This window comes from Vicia villosa, linkage group LG6 (genome assembly GCF_029867415.1).
Source record: "Vicia villosa cultivar HV-30 ecotype Madison, WI linkage group LG6, Vvil1.0, whole genome shotgun sequence".
Taxonomy (NCBI): domain Eukaryota; kingdom Viridiplantae; phylum Streptophyta; class Magnoliopsida; order Fabales; family Fabaceae; genus Vicia; species Vicia villosa.
The window spans coordinates 125,152,765-125,178,707 of NC_081185.1; the positions used below are offsets into that span (position 1 = coordinate 125,152,765).

General features: G+C 32.9%; 1 protein-coding gene and 1 non-coding gene across 2 annotated transcripts; one reads left to right on the plus strand and one right to left on the minus strand.

Annotated features, from left to right (window-relative positions):
* The first annotated feature begins 3,301 nt into the window (after nt 1-3,301).
* On the plus strand, nt 3,302-4,678 carry LOC131609866 (probable xyloglucan endotransglucosylase/hydrolase protein B). Its single transcript, XM_058881680.1, has 4 exons — nt 3,302-3,520; nt 3,609-3,709; nt 3,802-3,995; nt 4,083-4,678. Exons 1-4 carry the CDS (start codon nt 3,316-3,318, stop codon nt 4,480-4,482), a joined length of 900 nt encoding a protein of 299 aa, XP_058737663.1. The 5' UTR covers nt 3,302-3,315; the 3' UTR covers nt 4,483-4,678.
* Nucleotides 4,679-5,436: 758 nt separating this feature from the next.
* On the minus strand, nt 5,437-5,544 carry LOC131615398 (small nucleolar RNA R71). Its single transcript, XR_009287814.1, has one exon. It is a non-coding gene; the product is annotated as a small nucleolar RNA R71 (small nucleolar RNA).
* Between the last annotated feature and the right edge of the window lie 20,399 nt (nt 5,545-25,943).

The window sequence follows — 25,943 nt, forward strand, 5'->3', positions numbered from 1 at the left end:
TAAAAATTACTACCAAACATTCAACTTCAACTAGAAAAAAGTGAAATCTCGTATATGGACAAGTTATGTTATTTTAATTTGTTATTAGAAAATTGTTAGTGTATTGTGGTAACTAGAGATAGTGATATGTAACATATTCATTATCATACTAATTCAAATAACTAATTATATATTCAAAACCTTTTATGTTCGATATTTTTGAATCTAATACGGAAAAATTGTTAGCCTAACATTTACAATTGAACACTATTATTATTATATTTTTTATATTATTATGAAAAATTAATTTTCATAAATAATTTTTTTTCAAATATTTTTGTATTTTTTTATCTACCCGATCAATCTAATCCAAACCAACTAGTTGTTTCTTGATTCGGTTCGGTTTGGGTTTTATCGAAAAAATTCAAATCCAAACCAATCCGTGTAATTTTAATCGGTTTGGGTATGGGTTTCTCTCAAAACCGAACCAAACCGGCCCGCGAACACCCCTCATTAAAATTCTTACACAAAGACTTATAATAGCGCATTTTACTCGGGCGCTATTATATAAGGACACATATAATACAACTTTCTTATAAACGCTATTATAGGATACTTATAAAAATGAAAACAAAAATGATCGAAAGACTCGATAATGCTCTTTGGATAAACGATATTACAATGTTAGCACTTTTTAATATTATTTTCAGAGAAATAACTGTAAGAGTTTTTTCCATTCCAAAGAACAGAAGTTTCTAATCAACTAAGTGTATGTTTGGTTTGGCTTTTGGAAGGGTCAAAAGCACTTCTATAGATGTAGAATTGATTTTGAGTGATTTAAAGATGTTTGTTTAGGCAAAAGTAGAATTGATTCTGTCTCCAGAATTGATTCTACTTGAAGCTAGAATTTGTAGCTTCTGCCTCCAGAATTGATTCTGGATGTTTTTTACACTGAAATTTATTATTCAACTCACTTTTACATAAATGTATCCAAACATAAATCAATTCTGCTAAACTCAATTCTGATAGAATCAATTCTACCAAACTCAATTCTACTAGAATCAATTATGTCCACCGCCAATCCAAACACACCCTAAGAGGTTCAATCCCAAGAAATTGATTTTTTTTTATTTTCAAAGACACACAACTTTACCTCTCGGTTTCTTTTAATACCCAAGGTAAAAAGTTAGTACTTACCTCGGTTGAAAATTCCAACTGAGGGAAAAGATTTATTTTTTTAATATTACATAATTTTCATTTTGAACTGTATATATACACATTTTTGTGACATAACATATATTCATATATTGTGATCGAACTTATATACGCATGTTTTTAACAAGCAGCAAACCAATCAGGCAACACATATACACATTTTTGACATATACCTATATACACATTATGGACAGAAATCTATATACACATGTTTTCAATAAGGTAACACATACATTATTTACAACCAAGCCAAAATGAAACAAATACATTTACTTCATACTAATCTAGGTTACTATGCAACAGCATGAGAAATTAGTTTTATCATAAGTAATATAGGAAGCAACTAGCCCAAGATGAGTGGATGCCATCAAAATCTTCTTCTTTAAATGGTGTCACATTGTTAAGCACCTATAATTTAAACGAAATTTTAATTAGGATAGCATAACAACCACAAAATTTAACTTTTAATCTCCACAATGGCAACAACAACATAAACTTTTTACTAACTATCAACAGCAACATAAACTTAACTAACATAATATCCACATGTATATGAGTTTGGTTGGTTATGTGACTACAAATAATTTATATATACAATGATTAAAATACACAAAGCACAAGTAATATATTAGATCAAATTTAAACATTATCACAAGTAATATTTGAGGAAATAATCCATTGGCCAAATAAATGACCTAATCGATTCGTTAATCAATTAAGTACTTGTAATAGTTGATTACTGTTGCACAAATTAGAAGGTTTTGATAGAGGGTCGGTAATATTCATTAAGAATTGTCACAACTGATTATACATTTAATTACCCCTTATCTAATCTATTAGGACAAATATCTAACCGATTAGATAGTTATAAAAATTCTTCTTATCAATTTGACAGTTTCCTAGTTAACTGAATATGCTCCAAAAAAATGTTTGGTGATTTTATTTTAAAAAAAAGGCTACAAAAATACTTTAAGTGTGTGCACGCGTGTGTGTATGTGTGTTTTACAATACATCAATCACTCAAATAGACACAATCAGCCGATCTTTAACACTTCCTCTCTTTCACATTCTGAAGTTTAAAGTCATTTTGCCAAATAGACCAATTATACGAGCACTTTACTATTATAATATGACAACATATATAAATTATAATGTGAGTGGGTTGACGACCATATCTCATGGGTTATAGATTTATGTTCGATGTATATTTACGTTATGTGAAAGTTTTTTATTAATTTGAACTTTAAGATATCAGATTTTTAATAATTCTATAGGTTTCAAGTAAATCAAAAATTTTAACATCAATTTAGCAACATGGGAAATATTGTTTTGTCTTTTAAATTAGTTTCTTAAGAATTTGAATAAATAGAAAATTTTGAAACTGAATTAGCTATGGCAAAAGTTTATTGTTGTGTTTGGTTAATTAGTCTCTTAAGACTTTGACTAAATCAAAGTTGTTGACACTAAATTAGCGTAGAGACAAAAATTTATTGTTTCTCATTATTTAATATTGTTAGTTATCAATATTATGAATGTAACTTTTGTTTAGATTGAAAATTTTGTTCTTGAATTGCTAAGTTTATAGGCAAGTTCTCATTTTTTGCACAATGCATATTTGGATGGATACATTCTAGAGTTTGAGTGTGGACATTGAAAATGACTCTCTTTTTCCACTACTGTGAATACACAAACCGAGACAAATTAAATATCAAAACTCTCCACTCTATTTCTTCATGCTGAAGAGATTTTAGAACTCTATTTTTTCCTACTGGAGTGATTTTTATATTTGAATCATCTTCTTCATTGTCACTTAATATAAAATGTTTATATATTTCTAAGTATGTGCATTTTAATTGGGAAATGATGGATGATTAGCTATATAGAAATTAACAATACATAATAAGCGCGTAATAGGGTCCCATTATCAGTTGGTTACAACACTCAAATCCTAACAGAGCCTAATACATGATCCTTTGCCTCCCACCCTCCAAGTTAATAATAAATAACAACAAGACACATTACATTATGAATGAGAGAGGAACATGGCTCTTTAACTTTCTATGCCAAGGGTCTTATGCTTATAAATACCCAACTCCTTGCCACAAACTTTTCACAACTTGCATGAAAGTAACACACAACATGGGTTCTTCACTTTGGACTATGTGTTTAGTTTTATCATCACTAGTTTGTTCTTCATTCTGTGCTCTCCCACGGAGGCCAGTGGATGTTCCATTTGGCAGAAACTATTATCCAACTTGGGCTTTTGATCATATCAAATACTTCAATGGTGGTTCTGAGATTCAGCTTCATCTTGATAAATCAACAGGTAATTAGTGTATTATTATTTTTCATTATATAGTAGTTTTAAACTTGTTATCACACTGTTCATATTTTTCTAACTAGTTTTGTAACAGGTACTGGTTTTCAGTCGAAAGGTTCATACTTGTTTGGTCATTTCAGTATGAATATTAAGATGGTTCCTGGTGATTCAGCTGGAACTGTTACTGCTTTCTATGTATGCTCAAAAATATTTATATAATAATTTTCTATTACTATTTTTGGTATTTTGTTGTAATAACATTTGTTGTTATTGGAACTACTTAGCAGTTATCTTCTCAAAATGCTGAACATGATGAGATAGATTTTGAGTTCTTGGGGAATAGAACTGGACAACCTTATATTTTACAAACAAATGTGTTCACTGGTGGACAAGGTAATAAAGAGCAAAGGATCTATCTCTGGTTTGATCCTACAAAAGAGTTCCACAGATACTCCATTCTATGGAACATGTACCAGATTGTGTAAGCAGCACTGGACATCAACTATTGCAAATATTACCCTAATAATTTTAAACAATCATGCTTAACCTATGATTGATTTGCTTGCAGTTTTTATGTGGATGATATTCCAATAAGAGTGTTCAAGAACAGCAAGGATTTAGGAGTGAAATTCCCATTTGACCAACCAATGAAGATATACAACAGTTTATGGAATGCAGATGATTGGGCAACAAGAGGTGGTTTGGAGAAAACAGATTGGTCAAAAGCACCATTCATAGCAGGATACAAAAGTTTCCACATTGATGGCTGCGAAGCATCTGTGAATTCAAAATTCTGTGCAACACAAGGAAAGAGATGGTGGGATCAAGTTGAGTTTCGTGATCTTGATGCTGCTCAATGGCGTAGCTTAAAGTGGGTGAGAGAGAAATATACCATTTACAATTACTGCACTGATAGAAAACGTTTACCACAAATTCCCTCTGAATGCAAAAGAGACGGTGACATATAAATATTCATGTATACTGCATAATTTTACTATGAATTTTTTTTTGTATGTATTTGTATCATAAATTATTTGTTGTTGCCACCGTTATATTAATTACATGAACAATGTAATGATTCAAGGCGAACCTAAGGGAGCCCTTATGTATATGTAATTCTATATTGAATGATCATTTATCAATAAAAATAACATGTTTGCTATATGGATCCTTTGTCTTTCTGCTTATACCTATTGTTGTTACTTTATTTATTTTGTTACTTTATATATCCTTTTTTTTTCATTTTAAAATAAAATCAACAATGTTTTCTATCCATTGTCATTACCTCGTTATTTTATGAATCTTGAGATTTTTGATGTATCTGCCGACCAAAAGATTAAATTGCAAATGGTGCACTTACATTGAGTCGTCCTCTAAAGGATTATGCTATTCTCACAAATGAGAAACCTTACTCGAGCATAGTTCTTTCTACTATAGAGGCTAACAACTTCGAGTTGAAGTCTTCTTATGTTCATGGTACAACAAAACTAATTTTTTTAAGGATAAAGCTAACATGTGCCCCAAGGGCACATGTTAAGAAACCTAAATATAGTAAATTTGTATTGGAAAACGTAATAAACACATTAATTATAATTTTTTTATGAAAACAATGCACAATTTTTAAGTAAAAATTTCTACATTTAGCTCTTAACATGTGCCCTTAGGGCACATGTTAGCAAGACCCTTTTTTTAATTCGTCGACAGATGACCCGAATTTCCATCTATCTATATTCGTCAAATTTAGCTATACTCTCAAAAAGAATATAATAGACCCAATTACAATTCGATTAAGAGTTTTTTCAATTTTCCTTATGGGATAGAGGCATAGCGTGGCTATAGTCTCTACCATCAAATTTCATTATGACATGGAATGAACTAAAAGCTACATTCCTCGTCCGATACTTTCTGTCGAGCGAAACGACACAATTAAGGAACTAGATAACTTGCTTCAAGCGAATATATGGTGAATCGTTTTTCGAAGCTTGGGAACGATTAAAGGAAATGATTAGTTTGTATTCACACCATGGGCTGAAAAATGGCTTAAATCCATACCTTTTATAATGATCTTCTCTATTCAACGAGAATGACCTAAGATGTTATTGCCAGAAGGGCTCTAATAAATAAAGACTATGACCAGTCCTAGGCCATTATAGAGGACATAGCGTGGAATCACTACAGTGGGGAAGCAAATGTGATCCTATAGGAAAAGTCCAATAAAAAGGAGAAATATATGAAGATAGCACATTTCAGAACATTAACGTTAAGGTATATGCCCTTGCACTTTACAAAAAGTACAGAATGTGTGGCACCTATATGCTAGTAGGGGTTGCCAGAAGCCTTAGTAATGTTCTACGGATTAGGGCCTGCTCACGGTGATGAGAGATCATGTTTGATGGCGTTTACGGTGATGAGGGAGCAAGCTCGCGTGAGGTGAGAAACTCGGTAGCTTTAAGGGGCGTATCGTGTGTATTATGATATGTTCCTTCTAATGCTAGGGATGAGATTTTTATAAAGGCTATTGGGCTTGGACTTAGGATTTTCAAAGTACTAATAACTGCATACTTAGTCACAGTGGTGGACCCTTGAATCCTTGCTTTCTAAAGAGACGTGGATTAGATTGTTGACCCTAACTTTTCTCTGACCGAGACACGTCTTTTCCCATATTTCCCATGATTAGGCGAGTAGGGAGTGCTCATGGAGAAGTTTCCCCCAATTGCGGACGGTATATAGGGGTGTCACCTCTTATATACAGTTGTAATCCCCCCGCTCTTAATAGGTCTTTCAAAAATATACCATTATACAATACCTCAAGAATAAAGGCATTGATAAAGGGAAAAATGTTTAAACAACAAAGCATTGGTCACTACAAAAAAACGCGTAAATTATAGCAGTTAACTCAAGATGATTGTGGCGGTTTCAACCGCCGCAATTCACTATAATGGCCTTTTGAAAAACGACGTAGAATTGGCTGCCGCTAGGTAAATTATGGCGATTTTAATATAAACGCCGTGACAACCGCCATTTTAAACTTATTTTAAAATGGCGGTTTTTTATTGAAAATAGTGGAGGTTTGAAACACCACAATTTTCACGGTTAAACAAGTTTAATTGTATATTGTGTCATTTGAAACCGCCATAATATACTAAACTCTACGTAAATTTTAACCACCATAATTTGCTATGAGTATTATAGTTTTTTATTTTTTTTTAAATATGTAAAATTAAATTTAAACTCCTTGTCATTATTTACTACCAACATTAAAGTAAATTTAAATTTTCTAAACTGATGTTTACTTTTGAATGTATACTTATAAAAAAAAGTTAAAAGACATATGTTAAAAATGCATTCACTAAATATATAGGTCATTCCAATTGTTCAACCTCTTCAAAATTAATAATGAGTCTAACTTATTTGATATACATATCACAAGCTTGTTTAATAATACTAAATCATAAAGAGGAAATTCAAGTTTGATGTAGAGCCATACCATTAATAACATGATAAATCACTAATACAGTTATCCAGCATCTAAACTATGCCACAATTTCATAGATTGAAATAAAATAAAAAAAAACATAATTTTGAAGAGTAAAGAGACGGAGAAAAGATGGATAATGGAGAGAACTAACCAAGGAGGTAAGAGATACAGAAAGAGACTACGAGATGGGCGTGCCGGTATTGGCTTTCTAGAGAAGAGGGATGACGGAAGAAAGACTTTTTTTAGGGAGAACAAGGGTTACTTTTCATTTTTTGGGGAAAAGGAGAAAAGAGAGTGAACTATTTAGTTCTCTTTTGTTTTTTAATTCATATAGGATAAAAAAAATTAATTATTTTTAATTAAAATTTATTTTAATGTGAGAACTGAAGCGGTAAAAAAAGAGCGGGGAAGCATGAAATAAAGAGTGTGCTATATTGGTGCGAAAGTTTATAAATAATAAGTAAATAATGGCGATCAAAACCGCCATTTTATTACTAATATTATGTCGTTCAAATAAAAAGCCATAATATACCGTTAATTGGGCGGTTTTGACTAACCTCCGTAATTTAACCGCCACAATTTGCGCGATTTTTTGTAGTGGGTGGTGTCTGAGTGATCAGAACTAAGTCTCTCAAGCGAGATGTTGAGTCTCTCGGGCGAGATATTTTTTTTGGATCCTACCTCAGGAAAAACGTATGAGTTAAGTCTCTCGGGAAAACTTCGGTCACATCCCCCCGGCGAGACTTTATGTTGGATCTTGCTTGAGGAAACTTTAAGTCCCTCAAGCGAGACTTTATATAATATTTATAGTGGGTATCAATTCTTAATGCTCTGTGTTGTTTAGTGACATGAGACATCACTTATGAGATAGAGCGGTAGAACTTTCATCGATACTGCAAACATGAGCACTTTTGTGAGGGATACATGATGATATTGATGAATGTTTAGATTGTGTTTAACTGGTTGATAGAATGCTTATTTTGTGGGAGAATGAAACTCAATCCCGAAAAGATATCTTCTCTCATATACTTTACTTTTCCGTTTTTATATTTTGTACGTTTTATGTGTGAAAAACTTGTTTACTAGAAGTTTAGAAACGTAGAGACTATTGAACAACATCGATAGCGCACTGATCCCTGTTGATACGATAAAACCCAAAATACTTCCAAATCTTTTTCTTGTTACTTTACCGCACCAACAGTTTCTCATACCAGAATTTGATCACGTCCCTATAGCAAGACTTGATGTTGGATTCTGCCTGGAGAAATTTCAATTCCTCAAGCGATACATTTTGATGAGCCCGTTTGATAGGACTCTAAGTCCTTCAAGCGGTATTACATGTTGAGTCTGTCTAATGATATCATAAGTCCCTAAAGCAAGGTGTTGAGTCTCTCGGGCAAGACTTTGGTCCCAATCCTCAAGAAAGATTTATGATTTTAGTCTCTCATGTAAGAGTTTGATTGCTTCCCTCGAGAGATACTTTATGATAGATCCTATCCGAGGAAGATACAAGCCCACCAGGCGAGGCGTTTAGATGAGCATGTTTCTTGGTACTCGAAGTCCTTCAGGATATATTACACGTTGAGCCTTCCTGATGAGATCCTAAGTCCTTCAGGAGAGGTTTTGAGCCTCTCGGGCGAGACTTGGATCCAAAACCTCAGGAAAAACTTATGAGCTAAGTCTCTCGGGAAGACTTCACTCACGTCCCTCAGAAGAGACTTTATGTTGGATCTCCCTTGAGGAAACTCCAATTCCCTAAGGCGAGGAGTTTAGATGAGGTGGTCCCTAGTGGATAACACAATTATATTGCATTGTGGGTGGAAAACAGAGATGAGCTTCGTTTGCACTCCAATTTAAGGAAAAAGTCGGTGAGTGTAATGCTAGAGAATTAAGCTCCATTGACAAAGAAAATGACACTTGAAAACCCAGACCTACTCATGATCTTCTATCAGTAGAAACAACAAACTCTTTATAATGTAATTTTGGCAAGAGCTTCCACCTCTATCCACATTGTGAAATACTCCACTTTTACAATCAAAAACTTTAGTTGCCCATGTTCTAGAGGGAATGGACCTAGGATGCCCACCCATTAGTAAAAAGGCTAAAGGATGTCATGGAATAAAGGATTTTAGTTGGAGTGTGATGATGGTTGGCATTTCTCTAACACTATTTTCACTTCTTGACAAATGCCACATTATCCTTTAACAAGGTGGATCAATAATAGCCTGCCTTAAGTAGCATGTGGGCGAGAGCCCTACTCACAATATGACTGTCGCAAGCTCCTTGATGGAACTTGACAAGGAATAAGGATATTTCATGCTCCCCTAAGCATCGTAGATTTGGGGAGGCTACTCCAATCTTCCAGAGGTTTCCAACAAGAAGAGTATAATAAGCAGCCTTCTTCTAAACCTTCTTTTCTTCCCCTTGGTCTAGAGGGAGCTCATCCTTCTACACATAACGTAGTATGGGCGATGTCATACCCCAAAATTTTCCCATCTCATTTCACCTTTTAAAACTCATACCAAAGTTCAAAACTCAAAGGCACACTCTCCTAAACAGTGACCTCCTAAACTAGGGTTTTGATTTCTCTGAAGAAAATTAATAAATCAAGGTCCCCAATGGATTTAAGATGACTTATAGTGTTTCAAACTACATCTATGATAAAATTCAAGCTTCAATGCAAAGGGTTGCCCAGTCAATTGCTCAGAAAGTCAACAGTCGACTAGTTTGACCTAAAAGTCAATTGTGGACAAAGTACAGTCAAAATTCCTGATTTTTTGTCAACATCCTTATTATGAAGTATCATTCATAATTTGATCAAGTATTGATCATGATTCATCAAGGAAAGTTCAGAAATCAACAAGACTCAAAGTTTCTAAATTAGGGTTTTTGACCTAAAAGTCAACTAAACTTTGACCAGCCATAACTTTCACATGGAACATCAGAAATTTTCAATCCAAAGCTCATTTTTAAGGAAATTTAATTTTCTACAAATTTGTCTCTCACATGCCATGTCCAAAAATGCTTCATTTGAGAGATATGGATCAAAAGATTATAGGTCCTTTTTGAAAGTCAACCAAAAGCAGTTTTTTGTCAAAGCCCATATCATCAAGATAAAATCCTCAAATGGAAAAAAGCTTCCGAAGTGGAATGTAGAGGAACTCTTGAGGTTTCTAAAAAGTCCTTGAACTCTTCCATATCTTAAAAATTGAGGAAGATATGCCTTGTCAAAGTTGGACAATTTTGAGAAGGAAAATGTGAAATAAAAGGCTCCAAAATGAATCTTCTCGCAAACAAACCCAATCTTTTTTGGCCCAATCTTGATCCACAAGTTATCCAAAACATCAAATAAAATTGCCACGAATTTATAGGATTTATTTGATTTATTATGAATTTTTTATTCATTTAAAAATGAATAAATTAAAATAAATCAAGTAAAATCAAATATTTGGTTAGAAGATATGATATTGATCAAATCCAATCATCAATTATACCTCATATTCCATATAATTTCGTTCTCCCCAAGATTGATTGAAAAATATTGGAATTTGGCAAATTTAGAAAGATTGAAAATCATATTTCAATCAATTTCCCAATCAAAGATTTAAGGAGATTCAATCCAATTTGTTAACCTAAAAACCTTCATCTATAAGTTCATAACATGACCAAACCCTCAAGGACGAATTCTTGCAGTCAGAAGCCATAAGTGAGGATTTTAAAATTCAACAAAAAGTGGAATTCGGTTTTGGAGATAGAGGAGGATTCAAGACATTCCAAGCATCCAAGAAGATTCCTTGAAGCATTATGAGACTGTTGGGATCCCTACACGACATCAACACCCCCCAGATTTACCTCCAATAAGCCACGGTTTGCATTTTTAAAGAACCCTTCGATTTCAATAATTTATGCATCCTCATCATGTTTTAATAGCATATATGTGTTTGTTGTGATGTATTGATCATTCCTGGGTTATCAATTTGTTTGATAAGTGCGTGTATATATTATGATTCACCATGTTAGGGTTCACGAGCTCCCAATTGGGGTTTTCTAATTTAGTACAAATTAAGGCTTGATACTGGTACAGGTGCGTTCGTGAGACCAAGACGAACATGAATATGGTCTCCCTTTTTATTTTTGATGCTTGTATGAGTTGTTAACAATTAACAGGTGTAATAGCTTTGAGTTTTTACTGCGTACTGGTATAAAGCGCTGTAAAAGCCATGGTTCAGTTTTTCTGTGAGGAAGATGATGATGTGTTCTCGTGTGGTTGGCCAGTTTGAATTCTGGCGCGCGTTTTGGATCAGGTTCCAATATTTCAATATATTTTTCCAAACGCACTCCTTAAACAAGTTCATCAAGATGGCTCAGTGGTACAGCGCGTAAAGGACCAAAGGGTCCAGGGTTCGATCCCTGGCCCTTGCAACCCTTTTTTAAAATAATCACTGGCAACCGATTCCATGCGCCTCAGGTATATAGGTGTGCCATACGTCCTCAAGGCTCAGCCAATGGATTGTCAGCTTCCTCAGATCCAACGTCTCTGGCATTGAGGGTGCACTGTAGTCCATCAGAGGAGTATTACACAGAACCAGAGCTACGTTTCTTTAATTGTTTTTTTAATTTTTAATTACATAAATACTTTTTATTTATTTCTTTTCCTTTTTATTATAATTTTTTTTCTTATTTATTTTTACTTATTTAATAAATTGATTTTTTATATAATAATTTTATACTTATTTATTTTTATCGAAAACTCGATTTTTTTTCCATAATTCCATTAATAATTGTTTATATATTTAAAATCCAATTTTATGTTCATACATACTTTTAATTGATTAAATAATTAGGATTTAATCCAATAATTATTTTAATTAGTTATATTTAATCGAACTTTCGATTTTCTTAACCTTCAATGTTTATTTAAATTATTATTTTTTCATACCTTATGGTTTTAACCCTAATTTATCCCGATAAATCATGGTTGACGATCTTTAATGCACTAACCTTTCTCTTCTTCATTCTTCATTTTTCAGGATTGATCAAGAATTTGATGAAGGCTCGAGGCATTGGCATTAATTTGCCTCTTATTTTTCTTGCCCTTATTATTATTTTTCTGTTTTTGCTTTCCCCTTTCCCGCAAGTGTTTATTGTAATAGCGTAGGGTTTTGTTTTTTTCTGCCTTTTATTTCGCCAATATTAATTGTTGTGGTTAGTAATTCTATGGAGCGCAACCCTGAATTGAATTAGAATAACTAACTTATTAGATAAATATCACTGAACTGAACCACATGATTGTGCCACACCCTCACCTTTAGGGGTAATCCCTCTTGTTGCCTTATTATTGTTGCCTGTTGCCTTAATTTGTGAAAATAATCAAGTCCCTCGATTCCGAGGATACCTAAAGCAAATGTTGCCCTCAGTTCATTCATCATCAAATTTGTCCCTCGATGTTGCCTCGGTAAATGATGATTTGTCCCCATTGCTAAGGTATCCTCGCCTGCTGCCTAAGAAGATCAAATGACTATTATATCCTTCCCTTAGACTACATGTCCTCTTTATGGCAGGGTCAGTCTTATGGCGAACGATAACTCCGATGACCCTTTAAAATCCAATAAAAGGACTTCCTACCCTCCTATGGTATGGACAGCCCTAAAAGGCTAAAAGAATTTTTTTTTTTAAACTTAGGGTAGTTGCTATTAATTGCTTGCTCTGGTTTAAATTCAACTTTCCTCTTTAAACCTTCAAAAAGGCTACGCTTATTTTACAAGCTAAAGTCCTTATTCAAATTCTTTTTCTATTCACTTCAAACATTTTGAAAATAAAAGTGAGCTAAGAAATTAAGAGCCCATGGATAACCATGGATACAAAGGATGCTTTAAACCTTCCCTTTTTATAACTTACCCTTCGAACTCAAAATCTCTTTCAAAGGTCTTTCGTGTTCTTTTAGCCTTTATATAAATTGGATAAAATAAAAGTCGGTGGCGACTCTTGCTATCAGCACATTTCAAAAAGTCAGTTCACCGTATTACAGGCGACATATAACTTGATTTGTGGATGACTTCTAGAGTGTATATTTTCTCCGGCTCAATACTGGGGGTGACGACAGTCTCCTGTATTAGTGTCTGATTAAACACCACCGTCTTCGAGCTGGCGAGTTTCGACAGGATGTTACTCTAAGGTTCTGCTTCCGTGAACGTGTTTTACTTCAAAAGATGTAAAGTGTGTTGATAAATTTCATACCTTTTGGAAATATTTATGAGTTGTGGTTCTTTAGCCTGGTGCTCTCTAGTGCCTTGATTGGTGACTAGCTGGGAATCACCTTTTGCCTTCATCATAGAGGCACCAATTTCTAGGGAGAGAACTATATCGGCAATGAGAGTTTTGTATTCGACTTGGTTATTTCTATATTTGAATTCAAACTTTAGTGCTTGTTTGTTTCGCATGTTGCTAGGTCCTTCTAATACTATTCTAGCGTCGCTCCCTATTACATTTAAGGCACCATCGACTGATAGCGTCCAATCTAAGGGAATCTCCTCGTCCATCAATGAGCTAAATTCTTCTAAAAAATACGCTAGAGCTTGGGAATTAATGCTTCCTCTTGGGACATACTAGATATCATACTCTGAGACTTCCACCGACTGAAATACCATTCTTTCAACCAGGTCTAGTTTCTTAAGGACCTATTGGATGGCCTTGATGCCTTGATGCGTATGTGCTGAATCTATAAGACATATGGATGGTATAATATGGTCATTTTGGTAGATGATTATAGTATGGGATGTAATCATTGAATTATCTTGAGAAGTTATATTCCGTTGCGTTTTGCATATTGTTGAAACATGAAGATTTTCAAATGTGTTATAAATATCATCATGTGCATGTTAAATTGTATTTGTATGTTTGGTTTTCAATTGTTTTGGAAAAAAACATGTGACACCCTTTTGATATATGCTTTATTACTCTGTTATTATATATGAAATATTTAGAGTTTAGAAAAGGGGTGTTCCATTCCACAAATCTCACCTAATTCAACAATAATCCATACTAGAAGAAATGGGTTAAGGGAATCCCCACTATCCTAAAGCTTAAACATTCATTATGAAACAATCTCCCCCTTACCTTGATTAAGCCGAAACCCTTAAGTTCTTGGGATGGAAGTTTTTGTTCTTGAAAATTTCTCTTCTAGAGTTTCTTCAACTTTACTCATTTTTCTCTACTGATATGTTCTCTAAACTTCTCTCACTCTTATATAGAAAATAACATTTATTTTTATGTTATTTATTTTATTCTTACTTAGTTCCTTTATTTTTATAAATCTCATTATAACCCAAAGTTTTAAATAACCCCAACCCTTCATATTCTCTATTATTATTAGGGTTAAATGACTTTTACCCCCTGCCATATAGGCGTGTTTTAGTTTACCCCCTAAAAAAAAATTTAAAGCAGACTTTAACAAGTAAAGATTTCATCATTAAAGTCTCTGTTCCATTTTTTTGGCCTAGATTATTAGAATCTTGCCTACGTGGACAAAAATAATGTGCAGACTGTGTATTTGCTGTACACGTGGCATTTTTTTAATTTCCACGTGGAAATTCATATATTTTTTTTTAAAAAAAAATTTAAATTTTAAAATTTTTTTTAACTTGGTACTTGTAGGTTAAAATGGGATACTCCCACCAAATTTTGAATTGAACAATATAGATGCACCATTTTAAAACTGAGCAATATAATTATTTTCAAATCTTAAATAGTTACAATGTAATTAGTTACAAATCTGAAAAATATAATTATTTACAAATCTTAAATAGTTACAATGTAATTATACAGGATATATTAACAATTAGTTACAATATAATTATACAGTATACATTATACATAGTTATAATTAGTTACATAGTTACAATATAATTAGTTGCAATAGATACTATACATAGTTACATATAAATAGTTACAATATAATTATTTAATAAGATTAAAATAAAAAATAATTTAATAGCGTTAATATATAATTAAAAAAATTACGTTTCACTTTATATAATTAAAAAAAATATCGTTAAAATATAAAATTAATATTAAATGAAAAATTATATTAACTATCAGTATTATTTCATATTCAAATAAATTTATAAAATAAATAATTTATGAAATAGCAGTAAACAAATAAGTATTTTATAAAATAGAAGTAAACAAATAAATAATTTATCAAATAATGTATATGTAAAAAAAGCAGTAAACAAATAATTTATTAAACCTTTTTTTAATCGTCGGTGTTATATTGAACATGATGGTGAAAATAAAATTAATAAAAAGTTGTAAACTATTTTAAACGGTTAGGTTTATAAAATTGAGATAAAATTGCTTCAAGTGCAAAAAACTAAAATAACTGTAAAATCGAGACCGGTTTTGATGAATCAGATGATCAAAAAATTAAAGATAATTTTTTTTTTATGTTTTACTTCATTTTATTTCTTTGTTTAAATCTAAAAAATTAATTATAGCAAATATTTAAAATTGTATAGATAAAAAATAAAGAATAAAATTGAAAGATACGAGAAAATGTAAATGTAAATAGAAAGAAAAGAAATAATATAATGTTTGTGGACACGGGATAACTGATGTTGGTCTTGAAAGAGATGTGAAAAACTGCTTCAAATGCAAAAAAAAAAAACATCAGTTTTCACATCTCTTTCAAGTGCAATTATTTATTTACTGCTATTTTATTTGTTTGTTTACTGCTATTTTAAATTAATCAGTTTTTCATTTATTTGTTTACCCTAAAATAATCAGTTTTTCAAATTATTTATTTGTTTACTGTTATTTTATAAAATATTTATTTGTTTATTGCTACTTCATAAATTATTTATTTTATAAATTTATTTGAATATGAAATAATACTTATAGTTAATAAAAAATTTCATTTAATATTAATTTTATATATTAACGATATTTTTTTTAATTATATAAAGTGCAATTTATATATTAACGTTATTTTTTTAATTATATATTAACGTTATTAAATTATTTTTTATTTTAAACTTATTTAAATAATTATATTGTACAGCAAATATGAATTTCCACGTGGAAATAAAAAAAAAATGTCACGTGTACAGCAAATACACAGTCAGTACATTATTTTTGTCCACGTAGGCAAGATTTTAAGAATCTTGGCCCAAAAAATGGAACAGGAGCTTTAATGATGGAATCTTTATTTGTTAAGGTCTGCTTTAAAGTTTTTTTTAAGGGGGGTTAAACCAAAACACGTCTATATGGCAGGGATAAAAGTCATTTAACCCTTATTATTATTATTATTATTATTATTATTATTATTATCATTATTATTATTTTATATCAATAGATTACTATTTTATTTTATTAAAACTCTAAATAATAAGACAAATAATCACCAAGAACACTGAAAATTCTAATTAAATTTTCGGGGTGTTACAATTCTCCCCAACTTACTGAACTTTCATCCACAAAAATTTACCTGACAAGAACAACTATAGATAAGACTTCTTCATCTGGCTCACTAACTCCTAAGTTACACCACCATCTATGGATCCTCCCCACACAACTTTCACCAAGCGGATTTCTTTACCCCTTAAGTGTTGTACCCTCGATCCTCAATTTGCAAGGGCAATGTTTTATAAGTTAGGTTATCTTTTATTTGCACGTCATCCGACTGAATCACATGAGATTGGACTGCGACATACTTACGAAGTTCAGAGACATGAAAGACACAATGAAGAGGTTTGGGAGAGATAGTGGTAATGCAACTTGATAGGAAAATTTGATGACTCTTTTAAGAATTTGTTAAGGACCGATAAAACAAGAAGTGAGCTTTCCAGACTTCAATGTCCGATCAACCTCATTCATTGGAGTGGCTCTTAAAAACACATAGTCTCCTTCCTGAAATTCGAAGGATTTTTGCACTTATCATTATAACCCTTATGTATGCTTTGTGATGCCTTCAAATTTTCCTGAATCATCTTAATCTTCTCGTAAATATGTTGAACTATTTCAGGTCCGAGTGCAACTCCTTTGCCAGATTCGAACCAACACAAGGGTATTCTACACCTTCTTCCATACAAGGCTTCAAAAGGTACCATTCCGATACTAGAATGGAAATTGTTGTTATAGGTAAACTCAATCAGCGGTAAATAATCATCTCAACTACCTCCCTCCTTGAGGACAGAAGCCATCAATGTATCCTCCGATGACTGAATAGTTCTTTCTGTGTGACCGTCCATCTACGGATGGTAAGCAGGGTTCAACTTTAGCTTGGTTTCCATGGCTGCTTACAAACTTTCCCAAAACCTTGACATGAACCTTGAATCACTGTTTGAGATAATGCTAGAGGGAATTCCATGCAATCTCACTATCTCACTAATGATAGATATCTGTTAGCTTCTACAATGGGTAAGTGATCTTTATCATAATAAAATGATCTAACTTAGTCAAACCCACTACAAAATCCCCAAAGATATTATTCCATTTCCATTCAGGAATACTCAAAGGTTGCATCAATCTAGAAAGCTTTTGATGTTCGATCTTTGACTTATGACAGATCAAGCAAAAGTACACAAATTGTGCAACGCCCTTCTTCATTCCAGGCCACCAAAACATCCTCATAAGATTTTGATACATCTTTGTGGCTCCCGGATGAATATTCAAACCTCATGTGATCTTCTTCTAAAATTCTCTTTTTTAAGCTCCGGCAAATCTTGTACACAAACTTTATCCTGAAACTTGAAGATCCCATTCTCTTCTACCATAAAATCCATTCCTTTTCCTTGGTTAATCAATTTCGATTGATCAATCAATCTCAAATCCGACTTCTGACCCATTCTCTTCTACTTTTAAATTAATAATAGAGAGAACTGAAATAAAAGTATAATAGAAATGTTTGAAATATAATTTTTCAAATATGTCAAATAAATTATATTATGTATTATATAACTTTCAAGAGGGAGTGAACCTGTGTTGGACCCCATTTTTTCCAAAATTTGGACTATTTTGCTTTTAAAAACTCTAAGTCTAAATAAAGAATAAATAAATGCCACGTGGCATTTTAAAAAAATAATAACTAATAAAAATTAAGTATGTAGTACATTTCATTAAAAGAAATTAAAAATAAATTGTCACATCATTATTTCTGATGATTAGTTATTTGAGAAGACAAAACAGGAGAATCTTCGTAAGGCAGTTGAGGGAATTCAAAAATTACAAATATATATGGCATGGAGTAAAGTAGGTATTAACCCTTACCAGTGTATTGGTGTGTGTTGTTTTATATATATATATATATATATATATATATATATATATATATATATATATATATATATATATATATATATATATCAAATGACACCAAGGTGTCAAACTTAGTAGTGTGACACCTACAATACCTCTTTTTTTTTATAAAAGGTAAATATTATAAATCAAAGAAAAAAAGGAGGGGGGGGGGGGACCAACCCCTCACTCAAAAATGTGTAATTCTAAAGTTAGGTTGGCCTAACTTGTTAAACAAAACACTAGACAAAAGGTTTTACGGAAGATCAATGAAGGCCTGATAACCATCTACAAAAAGGCCTTCATTCGCCAACAAGTCGGCACACGAGTTAGCCTCTCTATACACGTGAGTAATCAAAAAATGGAGTTGTCTAATATAAGCAGAGCAGTTAAGTCATATATTCTGAAGAGACCAAGGAATAGACGCAAGATTGTTGAAAGCTTTGACGGCGAGGGGAGAATCTGTTTCAAGCAACAAATGATTCCATTTAAATTATTGAGCAACCTCAATAGCTCTCAAAGCTCCAAAAAATCTCTGCAAAAAAACATCATGGATGCCTAAATTCTCAGCAAAACCATAAATAAAATCTTTGTAACTATTACGGAAGAGACCACCACAAGCAGGTGAAATGTTGTTAGCAGCTTCATCCGTATTAGATTTCACCCAATTATTAAGAGGCGGAATCCAAAAAATCTCTTTGATTTACAGAGGGAGAGAGGGGTGAATAGGAACATCAAAAAACTTCAGAATCCTGAAGTTTTCCACATAATTGTGAAAGGTGAGACTGGTTGAAGTTCCCGTAAGCTGAGTCTATACTTTGATGTGAGTAATTGCATTTCTCCAAGGAGTAGAAATGTCCTGGAATCGCAATTTGTTTCTTCAGCTCCAAATAGTATGTATAACATTAACAAAGAGAGCCTGAATTACCACCCAACATTGAGGACTCCAGCTCTGCTCGCAAACTTTCCAAATATCTGCTGCGCAAAAAATAGTAATCCTGCAATTTATAACCTGAGACAACCAATTCCAAATGTTAGCAGCAAAGGGGCATTAAAAAAAAGGTGGAATGAAGATTCTTCTGTGAGGTAGCAGAGGCTGCATATGGATGGAAGAGAGCAGCCACGCAACTTGAAATTATCGTCTGTGGGAAGCTTATTATGCATTAGTAATCCTACAGTCTTCTCTATCTTCAGACGCAAGGATCACTTGGTGAACAATAGATGAGAAATTAGGACAGAAATTCAAAACCTGTAGAGGAATAGACCATTGTTGATTATGGATGAAAGCAGAAACAGTCACAGTTAAGGAGGCACGTCGGGCATTGGGTATATTAAATGTCCAGCCAGAAATTTGTTTTAAGACCATTGCCAATCACAATAATGGAGTTTTCTAAGACAATTTGAAATTCCTTTTTTATACCACTCCAAATTATTGAGTGAATATGGTGATTGATACACTTGTTGCCTCTTAAAACACGAGTCTTAAGAATAGTGGGCCAAGGATCATTAGACTGCATCAAATCCCAGCAAAGTTTCTTATTGGAAGCCTCATTCAAAGTAGCAAGAGACCTGATGTTAAGACCGCCCTCCGAAACAGGCCTGCAGACCTTATGCCAGGCAACATGAACTAACTTCCTTTTGGACACATCTCCAGACCAAAGGAAATTCCTGAACCATGCCTCTAGCTCTTTAATTAGAGAAGTAGGCCAAGAATATGTGGTGATGCAGTATACCAACATACTTTGAATCACTAATCGAAGAAGCCGAGCCCTCCTAGCATTGGACAGAAAAATAGTTTTCCATGAAGCCAACTTATTTTTTTATTTTATCCACTAAAGATTGGAAATGTATTCTCTTTGGTTTTCCTTTAAAAACGGGGATACCTAAATATATGAAAGGCATAGAGCCTAAAGAGAAGCGAATGTACTGAGCCAGATCAAGCATCCTAGAATGAAACATTGCCCCACAAAAAATAATAAATTTTTCAGCACTGACAGATTGCCCAAAATAGTTAGCATAAGAGATAAAGAGATTCTTGAGGTGTTGTAGATTTTTCTTACCTCTTTGTTGCATATTCGTATAACAAAATTCATCGTTGAATTGAAAGATATTATCATATAGATCATGTCTATAAAATTTAACATCAATCGTAAATCATTTGATCTGTTAAAGAGAATGATCAAAATTAACGGTTTTGTTAGAATTTTGTAAGACGTTAGTTTTTATGCATGTCTTTGACATATCAAATGATTTTCGATTAATGTCAAATTTTATAGACATAATCTATAAGTACATGTGGTGCTTTCTCTTTGTTTCACAATGTTTTTTTTTAAACATGAATATTTTTGTATTTTATTGAGAAAAAGTGGTTGTTGTGGTAGTAAAATTGAGAATTTGGTGGAAAAAAATCTGAAATACTTGTTAATTTAAATATTAGAATAGATTACTATTGAAATTTATCTTATGTATTTATTCTTCAAGTTACTTATATGGAGTATATTTATCACTAAATTGGTTGCATGCAAAATCTAGAAATATGGTTAGGGTAGGTCGTTGTGGATCATGTAGGGAATCCTTCTTAATCATCTTCATCCACTACATCTGCGATTTTCATGGCCAGTCATATAACCTAGGAACCCACATGTACAAGCTTAGCATCACCTTTATAACATCACATGTGAGAGGATTCTTTGATGGATGACTCAAACAAGACGATAGGGGACTCGATACTGTATTAATTGGATTTGTGAATGAACTGCATATATAATTAGTTGTAGTTTTTCTTTGACAGGGACATTTTTGTTGTGGTTGTAATTAATTATTTCCGATTATTAATTAATATTTTGTTGAAGGTTTTATCATCAACGGTTTGTTCCATCTATTACGCAACTACTCGAAAGCAAGTTTGATGAGCCTCGTTCTTGATGCAATGTGTCATATGATACAACGAATTGAAGGTGCATTTAAGTTTCTAAATTTAATACATGTATATGGAGTTGCAGGGTTGGCCCAAACTATTTGGAGGCCCCGTTCATATCTCTAAAAAGGGCCTTAAAAAATAAAGTATAAAAAATTTTAATTTTTTTTTAAATTTTTAACAACATTTAAAATTTAAAAATATTAATAAGTATTTCAACTAGAATTTAACATGTATAAGTATTATTTTGATTTTTTTATAGAATTTGTCTATTAATTAAGTTTTTGTCACTAGATTAAATTAAGTATGTCAATTCAATGGCTAAATAATTATATTTATAATTTTAAATTTGAGAAATGGTTATATATATATATATATATATATATATATATATATATATATATATATATATATATATATATATATATATATTAATATTTCTCATTTAAAAAATTATAGATTTTAATAAGAGTTAAAATAATAATATGAATGAAACCTAAGTTAATGAAAAATCTTATAAAACTTTATAAATAATAAATTAAACAAGATTTAATTTAATTTTAAACATGTTATTTAGAATGAATTCAATAATTCATTTTTAGAAAGATAATCTATATTTCTATAAAAAGGTAATAATATAATAAATGAATTAATTCTATGATAAATATTTTAATATTTATTTATAATTGAAAACTATTATCTACCATTTAAAAAATTAGAAAAATAACAAAGATCTTTAATTACCAGGATGTAGAATGGTGGATAGACATTCATGTCATTATCTCTATTGATAAAATAAATCTATAATAAAGTATATGTATTATATAGAAAACAAGTATAAGTAATACATAGAAAATTATTTTTTTTACATTAAATAAAAAGTGTTTTCATTACTTATCATAAAAATTATCTTTATAAAATAGAACCAAAAATGCTTGTGCTTTTGGCATGTACCGGGCCACCTACTTCCAGAAAACTTTCCATTTACTGCTTTGCTAAATCTAATTAACATTACTTATATTAAACAAAAAAATGAGGCCCCATAATGTGTGAGGCCCTGTGCTGTTGCACTGTTTGCACAGCCACAGGGCCGGGCCTGTGGAGTTGTCATGTTATTACTGGCCATATTGCCTTTTAAAATTTGATCCTCACCATAATTTTAAGAGAAAAGATATTTTTACACCGGTTTTGACACCTACACCGTATTGGTATAGGTAAAATGTACCCTTTTTATTTTTTTAATAATTTATTATGACTTTGGTTTTTGTGCAAACATTTGTTGTGAGTTGTGATCTACGGTGTAAATAAGGTGTATCTACAAAGCAGTGTACAAATAGCAAGGCTGTAATTTTAAATACTGAAAAATATGTATGGAAACGGATTCTATGGCGGTAGTCAAGGCGTTCAGGTCTCTTTTTTTGATTCCGTGGCATATTCGGAATCGTTGGGTTAATTGTATAAATTTAGTTTCTTCTTACAATTTTATAGTTTCTCATATTTATAGAGAAGGCAACAGCTGTGCTGATGCTTTTGCTAACCTAGGTCTTAGCTTAACTGATCCTACTTACTATTCTTCCAACATGCTAATTTCCGTGCAGATTTTGTAAAGAATCGGCTTAGTATGTCATTATTTAAGTTCATATCTTTCTGATAGGGTTTTGGTTTATATTTGTAACACCCCGTTAATTCTTGTTATTAATTTAATTATTTTTCTTTAATTAAATTATAAGAATTAATAATTTGTAGGAATTATTTGGAAAAAAATGATAAAATATGGTGTTGGGCTGAGTGTGATAGTTGTAGAAGGGGGGGTGTTAACTAAGCAAGCCCATTAAGAATATTTTATTTTATTTTTCATAAAATAAAGAAATTGGGGAAAGAGAAGGAGAAGCAGTAGAAGCAGATTTTGGAACTGAAGAACACGTGAAAGTGAGAAGAGCCTGAAGGGAAGGAGAACTTCGAAGATTCGACTCTGAGGTAAGGGGGGATTCTTCGGGTTAGTGATCCTTATGCGATTGTAGGTGGTAAGGTTGATTAGGATTATTGTGTAATTCAATCGTACGTGTCGGGTTGGGAATTTTGTTAGGTTTTGATAATCTAGTATGAATTGACATGATTCTGTTGATACTTGTGATATATGATGTTAATACATGTCAATAACTTGTTTGAAATGTGTAATTGTGTGAAAATCAATGATAATTGTGTGTATGTTCGTATGTACCTGAAATTGGGGAAATGGGATAGGGCAAATGCTGTCAAAATGAAGAATTTTGCTGTGCAGGTACGTAGGAACCGGTTCCCATGTGGGACGAACCGGTTCCCCCTTATAAAAACAGAGAAGTGTGAATTCTGGGTTTCTGGGAACCGGTTCCCATGTAGGGACAACCCGGTTCCCCATAGTAAAAACCAGAGACGGGATTTTTTAAGCTGCCAGGAACCGGTTCCCATGTAGGGACAACCCGGGTTCTGCAGCATTTTTCTGAAAATGTTTTATCTTTAAAATCCCATAACTTTTGATCAGAGTATCCGATTTATGTGCCGTTTTGAGCATTGTGAAGCTGAGTTAATGGCCTATATGATGAATAGGTGGTATGGACGTAAAGTCCAAGTTGTTTATTTGTGATTATGTTATTTATTGGGTGATGACTTTCGTGTATGCGGTTGATATGTTTGTATTGAATGCTAAGAATATATACATGCTTATCGGTGATGATTTGGTGATGATAATGAGACGATGTGTTACATCGGATTTGGTGATGTTGTAAGCATGTTATATGTTGCATTCATTGGCATACATTTTCGGTGATGGATCCCGGTGATGAAATGGATCAAATTGGTGGGCATAATTCCCATTGTGTGGAATTTGTGCTGGTTAAAACTGTATCTCGGTGATGAAAAGATCAGTTGGATGGGTTTATCCCATGGATGGTACCACATGCATTAGTGTCAGTCCATTCATTGCATTATACTATTTTATAACTGAATAATTGTATGGTATGTGAGATGATACTTGTGTACTGATGCTTGCTTGTTGTGATAAATTCCACTTACATGTATGTTTGAGTGGATGATAATTGCTATGATATTTTATTGCTTATGATTGTATAATGGTTATTAATTCGAATGAAACTCACCCTTACTTTGATGATTTCAGATTAAGGATGTAGCGGCGTCTTGTTTGGGTGAAGATAGCTTGTAGGCTAGCCCGTAGTTCGTGTCGAGTCATGCTCTGATTGTAACACTGGGATCGACTAGTCTTAGCGTTACTTGAGATTGTTGCTATTTTGATTATGGATTATGTATTGTTGAACTGTTTGGATATGTTCCTTGCATTGTTTAAAATAAGTTTCCGCTATGATGAACACATGTTTGGAGTTTGGTTTAATCTTAATAAAGCATGACGAACGACATTGGTATTTTGATTCATTTTAATAATTGTAGCATCCTTGATGTGTTATTACTCTGATTATATTATAATTTTCTCGGGGGTTTAGAAGGGTGTTACAATAGTGGTATCAGAGCATAGTCGGTCGTTAGAGTCAGAGTCTTGGTGTCAGTGTTCCCTTGTATGCGACTAGTGTAAGGTAAACACTGTCGATACTTTTGTTCTGATGAGATTGTTTTGTGGTTTAGCAGAACAATGGCTGGAAGAGGTGGAAGGAACGATGACGCTATCGCAGAGGCTCTAGGCATGATTGCTGGTGTACTGGGAGGGAATGCTAATGGGGCTGGGATTGGTGCTGACAGACAGTTGAACAGCTTTCAGAGGAACAACTCTCCACTGTTCAAAGGCACTCATGACCCTGATGGTGCTCAGAAATGGTTGAAAGAGATTGAGAGGATCTTCCGAGTGATCGATTGTGCAGAGAATCTGAAGGTGAGGTACGGAACTCACATGCTATCAGAAGAAGCTGATGACTGGTGGGTTACTACTAAGACCGAATTGGATTCAGATGGGATTGCGATTACTTGGGCCATATTCAAGAGAGAATTTCTGAGGAAGTATTTTCCTGAAGATGTTCGGGGAAGGAAAGAAATTGAGTTCTTGGAGCTGACACAGGGTAGTATGACAGTGCCTGAATATGCTTCCAAGTTTGTGGAATTGGCTAAGTACTACACACCCTACACCAACGATGCAGCTGGGGAATTCTCTAAGTGTATCAAGTTTGAGAATGGTCTTCGTGATGAGATCAAACAGGGCATCAGGTATCAAAGGATTCGTCGATTTGCTGATTTAGTGGACTGTAGCAGAATCTTTGAGGAAGACAGTCTTAAACTGAAATCATCTCGCTCTCGCGAGTTAGTTGATAAGAAGGGTAAGAAACCTATGGACAGAGGTACACCATATGGGAGGGGAAACCCAAGAGCTGGTAATTGGAAAAGGCCTAGTGGGGGAGATTCTGGTGCTTCCGTTAGGTGCTTCAACTGTGGTGAAACAGGACATAAGAGGAATGAGTGCAAGAAAGAAGAGAAGAAGTGCTTTAAATGTGGCAGAATAGGCCATGTTGCTCCTGACTGTCGAATGAGGACTGTGACTTGCTATAACTGTGGAGAAGAAGGTCATATCAGTACACAGTGCACCAAACCGAAGAAGAACCAGTCCGGAGGGAAAGTCTTTGCTTTGTCTGGATCAGAAACTACTCCGGAGGATAGGCTGATTAAAGGTACGTGTTTCATACATAACACACCTTTAATTGCGATTATTGATACTGGTGCGACTCACTCGTTTATTTCATTGGATT